Below are 12898 nucleotides of genomic sequence, written 5' to 3'. Positions count from 1 at the left end.
TTCCCTTAAAACAGTTTCACCGTCTCCCGTTTGTGCTGGAGAGTTTCGTCGGTGGCTGCTTCCCAGGGTACAACGGAACCTGCAATGATTTAGCACAAAAAATCACTACAACAACGAACTAGACAAAAGTACCTGAATTACAATCACCGGGTTTTGCACAAGAATGGTCGAGTCAAGAAACTCGAAGAACACTCACAAGAACACTCACAAGAACAAGGAAAGACTTTAGAATTCTAGAGAGAGAAGTGATGAGATGATGTGTTGAGAGGAATACAATGTGAAGGGATATTTATAATTAAAAATTAAACTCATAATCAATTCTTTAATCCAACGGTCACTAATCCATCATCCATTCATCCAACGGTTATCGTTGTTTGCCTTTTCATCATCTTTGCAAGTTACATCCTACAATAAATATTTTGTAGTTACAATGACAATTAACATCATTTGTTAATTGCCTCATTCAAGAATGAAATTTCACCTTAATTTACATTTGAATTTTATGTGAATTTCATTTGGATTAATTTCATTTTAATTCACATTTGAATTTCATGTGAATTTCATTTGGATGGACCAATCAATTACCTATGAAGTCAAATGCTTGTCATTGCTTTAAGGTGGGAAATGTCCATTTACAAATTCATGGAATTATTAGGTGTCATTTGTTAAAAGAGTAAGAGAGATTGGCTTGAACACTAACATGTCATTTACAAATGATTGTTTTCTGTTATAATTTTATATACAAAAACACTAATAATCATCATGTGGGAACTATCTCCATTCTTTGTTCATGATTTCATAACATGACTTTATATAGAAACACCTTTCTTTTTATCGAATCTTATCCTGACCGTGTTTCTTATCTAGATCCAGAAACAAAAGTGTTTCCAAATTCCCCCCAAGTTGTTAACAAGCCCAGCGTTCATTAATCAGTTTATTATCTCAAGACATTTATATAGTAAAAGCTGTCTGAAAATGTAGTGACAGTCTAACATGATATATAGAGCTATTATTACATCTATCTGAGGTGAGTAGGTCGGAAGCAAGATCATGCTCCTCTAGAGTTTACGGAGAATCAAGTGAGCGCCAAACTGGGGTTGAACGAGCACAGCAGGAGAGGGTGCATGTGCATAAGATGGTGAAAGTTCAAAACAGAAGCGTTGCAAAATCAAAACCAATGCCATCTTTGCCTCTAGCAGTGCGAAGTTTTGCCCGATGCATAACCTAGGCCCCCAACCAAATGGAAAAAAGGAAACTTGGCTCTTTGTTGCCTTTGATACCCCTTCTGAGAACCTTTCTGGATTAAATTCTTTGGCATCATCCCCCCAAATCTCTTTGTCATAGTGGAGGAGGTAGGTTGGTATACATATCTTCACTCCTTTTGGTAAGACAGTTGATGATCCTAATTCTGTGTCGTCGTGGATGATCCGTGTTACTGAAACTAGAGGAGGGTAGAGTCGGAGAACCTCATATAGTATAGCAGTTACCTGATGACAAATTAGAGCACGAGTGTTGTTAAAATAACTCTTCTTTTTTTTTTCTCTCTTTTTTGTTTTTGACAATAGGGTTTTTATCTGAAGTAGGTTATGACAACATCCCACTGAAATACCCTCACTTCAGTCAAGGTGTTTTCAGTGATCGAAAGTGTTGTTACGTTAAGAAAATAACTTACAATTTTAAGGTGGTTTAGTCTGTTAAAATCAGGAGTGCCATTCTTGCCGAAAGCTTCTAGAATCTCATTTCTGGCTCTTATTTGCCAATCTTGATGCTTGCTCAATAGAACCATTGTCCATACAAGTAAAATGGCAGTGGTTTCCTGCCCTGCCAAGTAAAATAGTTTACTTTCCTCAATCACATCTTGAATGCTCATTCCCTTTACACTCTTTTCACCATTTTCTTTTTCTTGTTCAATTTCTTTAAAGTTGGACTCCAACAATATGGCCAATAGATCATTATGGTTGTCTTCACCATCCTTGATAGCTTCCAATCTCTTTTCTATCATACCCATGAGTAAACAATCCACTTCTTTTGCTATTTGCTTCATCCTCCTGTTCAACTTCGTTGGCAGAAACCTATATCCAGGAATATGACTGAAAGCCAAAGCTTGAATGAAAAGTTCAATTTGCTCTTTCTGTAGCTGGAATATCTTTCGCCCTTCCTTATAACTGCTTCCAAACGCTGTTCGAGAAATCACTTCTGCCGATAATGTCTTGATATGCGGCCATACATCGATTTCTTCTTCAGACTCTTCGACGATCTCCTCCCACGCACTAGTCATCTCGATGCAGCTTTCATAAAATGCTGAAAGCATATTCTGTTCACAAAAAATGTTGATACTTTAATAATAGAAGATTACAAAATGAAGAAACACCATATATATATATATACCTTTAATTTATCCAAATGGAAAGCAGGATTAATGATTTTTCTGTGCTTGGTCCATTTATCAAGATTATAACTTGCTATTCCTGTAGCCACCAACTTGACAATCGGTTCTTGATTGGCCTTTTGAAAGATGAAATTCTTTGACATAATCTCTTTTATAAGCTCAGGCTCCATTATGATTACATGTGGCACTGGCCCAAACCACATGAAAGATTTCTTTCCTGTAAAACATAAATAATTCCCACATCGGTCATATTTTTCTGTCATTATTTAGTAAAATATATATTGAACCGACCCAAGTATAAGAAATGAAAAAAACTCAAAACATATCTTCACGTAAATCGATAGATAGTAAGATAATCTATTTTATAATAGGGTAGTAAATATATCTTGAAAAAAGTTTATTCGGTGCTCGTCACATGACGTTATGAATACTAATAAATAAATTATAATTGCATGGATATAATAATAAAATGAAGAGTGCCGTGGCGGCGAACATACCGTGGCGGTTGACGGTGTGGTGTACGAAGGGGTCGACACGAGAGATGACGGCATCTTGGTCGGAGAGAGATATGGGGGCTGAGTGAGCTTGTGTTTTCATGGCTAAGATCTGGTTCAGGTCGCCGTTTATGGGTTTGTAAGGATTCCCATGGAATCCTTGATTTCTCAGAAGCCTTTCAAGTTTCTTGGGACCAAACCAGACCCATTCCAACACTCGCCATGCCAACATGATCATTATTATTATTAAACTACTACTACTTATTATTATAGCTACCAACATGACCAAACCAACTGATTCCATCTTCATGTTCATCTCCGGTCTATTTACGGGAGGCAGAAAGAGAGAAGAGAGGACAATCCAAAGTGTCGAGGAATTTTTGACAAACAAATATATAGCTCACACCTATCCTTTCTATCAGAATTTCATTTTTTTAATAATGATATTTTGGCTGAACGGTGCTTAATGGGAAACTAAGCCATTTTGTTTTTAACAAATCTAACCAAAATTCTTTTTTTTTTCCTTTTTTTAATTAAAAAAAAAATATCGTTAACTTATTATTTACATAATATTTGTAAATAAAATATCTATATCACTAATTTAATTCTCGCTAAAATTTTAGCGAAAATATGAATTTCGTTAGTTACATGAGTTTCGTTAGTTATATTAGTGACATGTATTTATAAATGACACGTAAATATGTTTGAATCGTTAAAGACAAAATCTCTTTAATATAATTTTAACACTAAGAAATCATTCATGGTTAAGTTTGAAGAAATTGATCCAAAATTCTAATTTTCCACAATGAGTAGCCAATTTGACCAGACCTATATAAATATAAATAAAAGTTTATCAATAATATGCCAAATATATTGAAATTAAACTATGAGAGTGAACAAAAATAAGGTTCTTTGTATAAACAATAAGGTAATTAAGGGAGAAACTTCTATACGGAAAAAAAAAATGATGCCTAGCTTGTCACCTTGTTATATTTTAATAGGAAAACATATTTTTTCTTTTGCTTGTATCAAATGCTTAATTCTTAATTAGATATTGTTAAGTTCATAAATCAATCATCCTACACAATATTTTAGCCTCTTCTTATTCACTATCAAGCAATTCAATATGTGTAGTAAATTCCTTTCTTTGGTTTATAGTTTATTCATGACAACATGCATTCTCTCTTTAATTTATGAAAACAAAAACAACATTGTTTCAAAGATGTTTCAAGAAAGGCGAGATGACGCACAAAACTAGATTTTACGGAGAATCAAATGAGCACCAAACTGCGGTTGAACAAGTATAGCAGGACACGGTGCATGTGCATAAGATGGAGAAAGCTCCAAACTAAACCGTTGCAAAATCATAACCAACGCCATCTTTGCCTCTAGTAGTGCGAAGTTTTGACCGATACAAACCCTTGGCCCCCAACCAAATGGGAAATACGACACTTGACTCTTTGTTGCCTTTGACACTCCTTCGATGAACCTTTCTGGATTAAATTCCTTGACATCATCACCCCAAATCTCTTTGTCATGGTGTAGAAGATAAGTTGGTATAGAAACCGTCACTCCTTTTGGTAAGACCGTTGATGGTCCTAACTTGGTGTCTTCGAGGAGGACCCTTGTTATTGAAACTAGAGGAGGGTAGAGTCGAAGAACCTCATATAGTATAGCAGTTACCTAATTAAAAAAACAAAAAGGTCACAAAACATTAATGGAACCAACATTAATTAATTAGATTTACCAACATGATCAATAGGACTTACGATTTTAAGGTGGCTTAGCCCGTTAAAATCAGGCGTGCCATTGTTACCAAAAGCTTGTAGAATCTCGTCTCTAGCTCTTATTTGCCAATCTTGATGCTTGCTCAATAAAACCATTGTCCAAACAAGCAAAATGGCAGTTGTTTCCTGCCCTGCCAAGTAAAATAGTTTGCTTTCCCCAATCACATCTTGAATGCTCATTCCCCCTTTTACATTAGTACTCTTTTCACCCTTTTCTTTCAATTGATCAATTTCTTTCAAGTTGGACTCCAACAATATGGCCAGTAGATCATTATTGTTGCCTTTACCATCCTTGATGGCTTCCAATCTCTTATCTATCAGACCCATGAGTAAATCATTCATTTCTTTTGCTATTTGCTTCATTCTCCTGTTCACCTTTGTTGGCAGAAACCTATATCCTGGAATATGAAAGAAAGCCAAAGCTTGAAGGAAAAGTTCAATTTGTTCTCTCTGAAGCTGAAAGATCTTTCTTCCTTCCTCATAACTGCTTCCAAACGCTGTTCGCGATATCACATCTGCTGATAACGTCTTGATTTGAGGCCATACATCGATTTCTTCTCCAAACTCCTTGATGCTCTTCTCCCATGCATTAGTCATCTCGCTGCAGCTTTCATAAAATGCTGAAAGCATGTTCTGTTCATAAAACAGATAGATAGATTAGAGTTATTTGATTGTTTATGTATTTGGATTACAAAAAGAAAATACCTTTAATTTCTCCAAATGAAAAGCAGGATTAACTATTCTTCTGTGTTTGGTCCATTTATCATGATTATAAGTTGCTGTTCCGGTGGCTACCAACATGGCAAGTGGATGTTGTTCGGGCTTTTGAAAGATGAAATTCTTTGACATTATCTCTTTTATAAGCTCAGGTTCCGTTATGATTACATGTGGAACTGGCCCAAACCACATGAAAGATTTCTTTCCTGAATACATAAATCAATGATTATAAGGTGTTAATAATGGATAATAATTTTATTTATTTATTTGAAATAGTACGATAATAACAACTCACCCTAGTATAAGTGACAAAAGTTAGTATTTAAGACATCAAACATTATAATTTCGATTCTCACTTAAAATGCCTTTAAGTTGAAGGAATTAAGAGAAAATATGATTTAAAATCTACCCGTCACTTAACATTTTGGGTCGCCCGGGTAGCCCCATAAGTTTGATCTGCCCCTTAAATAAGTGGGTGACTTACAAGGTAAACAAATAACAATCCTAGAGAAATAAAAATTATGTGTTATTGTCTTATGGATGGGTGGGGGAATCGATTTTATTAGTTGATCGGTACGTACTTTGTCCTGAAGTTGAGGAATTACAAAATATTATCAAATTAAGTTAGTCATATCATATGTATCAAAATTAATAGTTTAAGAGGTCCTGGCCTGAATCAAAATTGAGACTTTAAAGGATTTTCTAATACAATTATGATGATATGAGATCCAACATGTCATCTTTTTTTGTTAATGGCAGACAAGTTACTTTAACTTTAATTATTTGCCATCTTTACCAAAGTTGATTTACAATATCGTAATCTTTTAACAATTAAATTATTTAAAATATCAAAGTATTCTTATTTTAATTTTATAAACCCATAAAAAAAAACTTTTAAAAATGAATAGATCAAACAAGTTCAATAAAAAAAGGTTCTTCTCTTTGACTATTCTCTTACACAACAAACAAGTTGTATAATTAAAAATATTGGGACAGGTGTAAGGTATTATTTGTTAAGGATAAATATAATAAAATACTAATTATTTTATTAAATAACAAACAAGGCGGTGGTGGCATACGTACCGTGGCGGTTGACAGTGTGGAGTCCGAAGGAGTCGACCCGAGTGATGACGTCATGGTGGTCGGAGAGAGAGATGGGGGCTGAGTGAGCTTGTTTATTCATGGCTAAGAGCTGGTTCAGGTCGCCGTTGATGGGTTTGTACGGATTTCCATGGAATCCTTGATTTCTCAGAAGCCTTTCGAGTCTCTTGGGACCAAACCAGACCCATTCCAACACTCGCCATAACAAAACAAGGATGATGATCAATAAACAACTGCTAAAACCTAGAACTTCCAACTTCATGCTTATCTCCGTCGTCGTTCGTTTATGGTCTACGGGAAAATTAGATATATAGAGAGAGACTAACTTTTTTAATAGTCCAGATTCCAGAAATATCTCTCTCATATATCTCTAAATTTATCTTACTTATCTAATCATAAATCATACGTCATAAAGTTTGTACAGAGTAAATTAATTACCATATTTATTTTTTAAAATATATAAATAAATGTATTTAAGAGTATGTTAGGTAAGTTTTAATTGAATAAGATATAAAGTTAGGAAAATGAATTTTGAGGAAGTGGAGATTTATTTTTATTTTTATTTTATAAAATATTTAAAAGATATTGATATATAAATAAATAAATAATTTAAATAAAAAATATTTTAATTAATGAATTAAATGATTTAATGGATAAAAAAGAAAATTAAAATAATAATTATTTAAATAATTCAAAATTAAACAAGGCCCAATATATATAATTTAAAAATAATAATGTATATTTTATTAAATATTATTAAAACATTATCAATTTATAATTTTAATAAATTATATATATATATATATATATAATTTATTTTATATTTTATATTTCAAAATTTTATAAATATATTTAAGTTTATTACATAATATATTATTTAATTAAAATATTAAGATATTTATAATAAAAATTGAATACAATATTTGATTATTAGGATAAAATTAAGTTTTTTATTTTAAAATTCAACCATATTAATTATCTAATTAATTATTTTAATATTAAAGTTATTTTTACTTTTTTTTAATATGAATTAATTATTAAATAAAAATATAATGAGTGAGAATAATTTGGTAAAAAAAATGAAAAAGTAGTTATTTAAGTATAATGGAAATGACATGTAGATGTATCTTGTAATAATTTTATCTCTAATTTAACCCAAAAAAAACTTACAAGGTTAAATTTATAATAATTTGATAAAGTTAATATACTCATCAGATATTTTCTATAACTGCATAAGAAGTTTAAAGACTATAGTTAAATTTTTAATTTGAATATTTCCTTTTTCAATTAAAATATTAGTTTCAAGAATTTTCTAACAGAGGCTATTTTGAACTTATTTTTAACAGATGGGAGTTGCGTATTGGATTTCTAATTCTCTTGCTATCCTTAAATCTTTTAAGGAGAAATATCCTACGTAAGTTTCAGCTTCAATCTTTGGTATGGTTCGGATTGGGAATTAATGATGGTAAATGATTTTGAGAATATAATTATTATTTTTGATAAAAGAATTTAAAGATTATTGATATATATAAATAAAACAAAAAATAATAATTTAAAATAAAAAATATTTTAATATTTTAATTAATGAAAGAATAATTTGATTGTTAAAAAAATAATTTTGTTTGATTTTTAAAATAATTAAAAAGAACAAGTCCTTAGACTTTTCAACCTTCTTTTCTATTATATATTATATATGCTGACAGATGTCGTTATTACAATATCTTTAATTTTATTTTTTTTTATAAAAAAATTAATTGAGACGATAATACAAACAATTGAAACAAAACAATATCTATATTGTTATATATTGTTATGCGAAGCATATAGTTGACCAATTTGAGGGAACTGATAATCTATATATATATAATGATGCTTAATTTTTAAAGTGTCCGGATTGGCGGGTCGAGAGCTGTGGTTAATTTGGATACTTGGGTCGGATTGTGGGTTGACCCGTTTTTAAATTTAAAACGGTTAAAAATAAAATTAAAAATGCTAGAGGTATGTTTCGAACTTGCAACCTAACAAAACAAGTACAACTCTTTAAACAACTAGGCTACAAAGACTTTATATTTTAAATTCAACACCAAATTTGATAAACGCGGGACGTTTTAATATTAATATAAGTTCAACTTTTTAACTAACTAATCTATATATATATAATGATGCTTAATTTTTAAAGTGTCCGGATTGGCGGGTCGAGAGCTGTGGTTAATTTGGATACTTGGGTCGGATTGTGGGTTGACCCGTTTTTAAATTTAAAACGGTTAAAAATAAAATTAAAAATGCTAGAGGTATGTTTCGAACTTGCAACCTAACAAAACAAGTACAACTCTTTAACCAACTAGGCTACAAAGACTTTATATTTTAAATTCAACACCAAATTTGATAAACGCGGGACGTTTTAATATTAATATAAGTTCAACTTTTTAACTAACTAATCTATATATATATAATGATGCTTAATTTTTAAAGTGTCCGGATTGGCGGGTCGAGAGCTGTGGTTAATTTGGATACTTGGGTCGGATTGTGGGTTGACCCGTTTTTAAATTTAAAATGGTTAAAAATAAAATTAAAAATGCTAGAGGTATGTTTCGAACTTGCAACCTAACAAAACAAGTACAACTCTTTAACCAACTAGGCTACAAAGACTTTATATTTTAAATTCAACACCAAATTTGATAAACGCGGGACGTTTTAATATTAATATAAGTTCAACTTTTTAACTAACTAATCTATATATATATAATGATGCTTAATTTTTAAAGTGTCCGGATTGGCGGGTCGAGAGCTGTGGTTAATTTGGATACTTGGGTCGGATTGTGGGTTGACCCGTTTTTAAATTTAAAACGGTTAAAAATAAAATTACAACCTAACAAAACAAGTACAACTCTTTAACCACCTAGGCTACAAAGACTTTATATTTTAAATTCAACACCAAATTTGATAAACGCGGGACGTTTTAATATTAATATAAGTTCAACTTTTTAACTAACTAATCTATATAGGTGTTGAGTAAATGGATACTTGGGTCGGATTGTGGGTTGACCCACCCATAAACTTAAAACCGTTAAAAATAAAATAAAAAATGTTATCCGTAATTTTTTTTCACGATTTTTATATTAATACTCGTGCAAATGCACGGGAAAAATGCTAGTAGTTATTAGTAACTCTTGTATTTAAAAAAGGGATAAATGATAAATTTAGGACTATAGTTACAGAGTTTTGTTAAATTTAAGACTTTTCTAATTTTTTATCATTTAAAGAACTCTCCTTACATTATTTAGTTATATTTAGGATTACCGCTAATTCCGTTAAATTATTTAACGTTGTTTATCCATCACATTTATTTTTATTATATTTTATTACATCAATTAAACATAAATTAATTAATTTATTATTATTATTAAACAAACAACTAACCGGTCGGAGACTCCTCCAATCTCCAAATCGCTCTCCTTTCACTGGAATTGAATTTCTTCAATGAAATTTTAATCTCCTCTCTTTCTCCCATCATCATAGCCCATAAGAAGACGAGTTGCACTAAAATTGTTCAAGGTGATTGGACTGTGAATGCATACCATCACTGTCGTCAACCGTCATCATTGTTGAATGTTGAAGATAAAAGCAACAGCCGAGGATGCCGACAGAGAAGAGGGAACTTTTGTTGCTTTTACTGATAAACGAGTAGACTGTTCTGTTCTGTTCTACTACTCAACTGGTATATATATATATATATAAATAAATATAAAGAGAGCTCTGCCATAAGATTTGTTTGACTCACGATAATGCCACGAGAGCGGAGTTAATAGATTTGTTTAACTCATGATTAACTATTGATATCAAAATCCGATTAAACTCAGAGCTATGAAAAAATGAAATTGAATAGATCAATCTTATATTGTTTTAAGATAAGGATAATTAACATTTCAGGAATCATCAATTAACTAGTTCTATATTTACTGTACATGATCAAATCAAAGAGGTTTATTTGAATCTAGTGTAGATTTTACTTTACTTTTAGCCCTAATAGATGTAGATCCACTTGTTTCTTCTCTTCCACTAATTCGTCTTCATCATCAAGTCTCCACGGCGGCGGTATCTTCATGATCTTCCTAGTTAGGGCCTTTAAAATCAACTTCCTCATTAACATCTCCAAGGATCTCTAGTTCCACCAGCGAATAACTGTCACCGAGTTCACCGCTGTGACCGCCCTTCTTTGGTGTACTGATAAAGAAAGGAACCCTCTGGCCTATTAAGTTGTTTGTTTAATAATAACAAATAAATTAGGTTCTGTTTGTTTGATGTAATAAAATATAATAAAAAGTAATGATATGTGTCAATAACGTTAAATAATAATTTAACGGATTGAGTGGTAGTCCTAAATATAACTAAATAATGTAAATAGAGTTCTTTAAATGATAAAAAATTAGGAGAGTCCTAAATTTGAGAAAACTCTACAACTATACTCCTAAATTTATCATTTATCCATTTAAAAAGGGAAATTTGATAATATAACCCTAAAAAGAAGCTAATTTTGATATTTAACCTTCGTAATAAACTTTTTGATTTTTAACCCTTTTTTTAAATTTTTTCCAATTTTACCCTTAATAACTTTTTTACATATTTTTTTTTCTTTTTTTTTTCTTCCTTTTCTTTTCCTTCCTTTCCCTCCCATTTCCTTTCTTTCTTCCCGTTTTCCTCTTCCCCTGAAGCCGCGGCGACCGTTGGCTTTCCCCGAGCATCCCGACCATTCTTCCGGTCCCTTTCTTCCTGCCGAGCATCCCGACGATCGCCAAGCCACAGACGGACGATCTCCAAGCACCAGCCGGACGTTCTTTGTTTCTCGTTCTCGTTCGAATCATTCAGAGACCTATACTTGTGTCTGCTACTGGCTGGGCAAATGCAGCAACCATAGATGTCATCTATGATTTACTACACATAAAGGGTCGCAATGACATTCCTGTTGGTCTAGGAGATGTACTTCCAATGAACCAATCTGACTCTATTTTCTCGGCTGTTGGTGATTGCAAGTACACTCAAGCTATCCCTAATGGTAATGGTGGATTCCTCGACTCAGACACCCTTTATGGATTAGCTCGTGATTTACCACGAAGCCCACGAAGGTAAACTGTCCTTGTAAATTGCATTTAAAGATTGTTTGGGTAAAAAAACGACAAAAGCATTTAACCTTTATTATTTTTCTTTTGGTTTCAGGTTTACTTCTGAGAACTCAGTAAAATATGGAGCTCCTCGGGATACTGATCATCCTGAACTTATATAAAAAATCTTGACGGTTCTGGATGTGATGCAGGAGGTCTTTATAAATGGTGGACACATAAGAAGTGGTGATCATAAAAATACAGAAAATGGCAATATCTTTACAATTCCCGCAAACAAATTTGCAGAATTCAACATGTTTCTTGATCCCATGGCTGCGAAAACAGTTTTCGAATCTGATCTTAACATCACACTTATCCCATTGAGTGTCCAGCGTAAGCTCAGTGAATTCCCCGTGATTCTAGAAAGGCTTCGTATCAACAAGAAGACGCCCGAAGCTTTTTTAGCTAAACGATTACTGTCTCGTCTATACAAGCTGCAACAAAAGAAACACAGATATCAACATGTGGTAAGTTGACATCCATTCATTGGTTGGTTACACTAGTTTGTATACAATAAATAATTGGCATTTGTTTATGTTATTCTGCAGGGCATGTTTTAAGGTGAAATATTAGGTGCAGTAGTAATGGCTGGCGACCGTCTCAAATTTATAGAGAAGTCTGTTGTAGTAATGGCAATGGGATTAGAATCTGAAGATGGGCAGACAATTATTACTGATGCTAATATGGGAAAAATGGTTAGAATTTTGGAAAATGTGGATTCAATTGCATGCTATGATCATTTTGTGGCTCGGCTAGCCGACAGACAACAATCGGCAGTTGTTGGAAGTCTTGAGGAACAGAAACAAACATGGAGCAAACCACCCAAGTGAACCTACAATCGGTTAGACAAAGTTGTGAACCTACAATTGGTTAGACAAAGTTTCAGCTTAGCAAATTTGTTGGAATTTTGTATGCTTATTTTAGTTTGTTATTCAGTGGATTATTATATTCTGTCTCATGAAATTAGTTTGTATTAATTATGATACTAAATCTAAGTTTCATTTTTAGCTAATTATTAACAAGTAACTTGAATCTTAAACTTAGTTAACATATATAATTAATAGATGGATCTGGAAATGAATACAAACAGCAGAGCAGTTAGTGTTATCCAGTTCATACTTGTTTCATTAGGCGTCCTCTTCCTTATTACACTTTCATTTTCTTTTCTCAAAAGATCAATAATAATATAAATAAGGAAATCATATTGAAATCTGAAATAAACATACAAATATAATTAATTAATATAAGATT

At 32.1% G+C, this 12898-nt stretch overlaps 2 protein-coding genes and 1 pseudogene across 2 annotated transcripts; 1 reads left to right on the top strand and 2 right to left on the bottom strand.

The window, feature by feature from the left end:
• Positions 1–909: 909 nt before the first annotated feature.
• LOC124929695 (cytochrome P450 CYP72A219-like) lies at positions 910–3199 on the bottom strand. The gene is made up of 4 exons (XM_047470093.1): positions 2887–3199; positions 2389–2606; positions 1673–2314; positions 910–1487 (listed from the first exon to the last, which is right to left on the bottom strand). The coding sequence occupies exons 1-4, from the start codon at positions 3197–3199 to the stop codon at positions 1059–1061; spliced, it is 1602 nt and encodes a 533-aa protein (XP_047326049.1). The 3' UTR covers positions 910–1058.
• Positions 3200–3940: 741 nt separating this feature from the next.
• Positions 3941–6780, bottom strand: LOC124930891 (cytochrome P450 CYP72A219-like). The gene is made up of 4 exons (XM_047471261.1): positions 6471–6780; positions 5376–5593; positions 4653–5303; positions 3941–4566 (listed from the first exon to the last, which is right to left on the bottom strand). Exons 1-4 carry the CDS (start codon positions 6748–6750, stop codon positions 4138–4140), a joined length of 1578 nt encoding a protein of 525 aa, XP_047327217.1. The 5' UTR covers positions 6751–6780; the 3' UTR covers positions 3941–4137.
• Positions 6781–7834: 1054 nt separating this feature from the next.
• Positions 7835–12697, top strand: LOC124929694 (annotated as a pseudogene).
• Positions 12698–12898: the final 201 nt, after the last annotated feature.

The sequence above is a fragment of the Impatiens glandulifera genome, chromosome 3 (genome assembly GCF_907164915.1).
Source record: "Impatiens glandulifera chromosome 3, dImpGla2.1, whole genome shotgun sequence".
Lineage (NCBI taxonomy): Eukaryota > Viridiplantae > Streptophyta > Magnoliopsida > Ericales > Balsaminaceae > Impatiens > Impatiens glandulifera.
The sequence above is the reverse complement of the archived record's forward strand: the minus strand, read 5'-3'. Positions and strand labels throughout refer to the sequence as shown.

Coding starts and splice junctions, on each gene's coding strand:
- LOC124930891 (XM_047471261.1), bottom strand. CDS start 6,750: ATGAAGTTGGAAGTTCTAGGTTTTAGCAGTTGTTTATTGATCATCATC. Junction 5,304..5,375: donor TTCATTTGGAGAAATTAAAG/GTATTTTCTTTT, acceptor TTTTATGAACAG/AACATGCTTTCAGCATTTTA. Junction 4,567..4,652: donor GGCTAAGCCACCTTAAAATC/GTAAGTCCTATT, acceptor TTTTTTAATTAG/GTAACTGCTATACTATATGA.
- LOC124929695 (XM_047470093.1), bottom strand. CDS start 3,199: ATGAACATGAAGATGGAATCAGTTGGTTTGGTCATGTTGGTAGCTATA. Junction 2,607..2,886: donor CCACACCGTCAACCGCCACG/GTATGTTCGCCG, acceptor TATGTTTTACAG/GAAAGAAATCTTTCATGTGG. Junction 1,488..1,672: donor GACTAAACCACCTTAAAATT/GTAAGTTATTTT, acceptor ATTTGTCATCAG/GTAACTGCTATACTATATGA.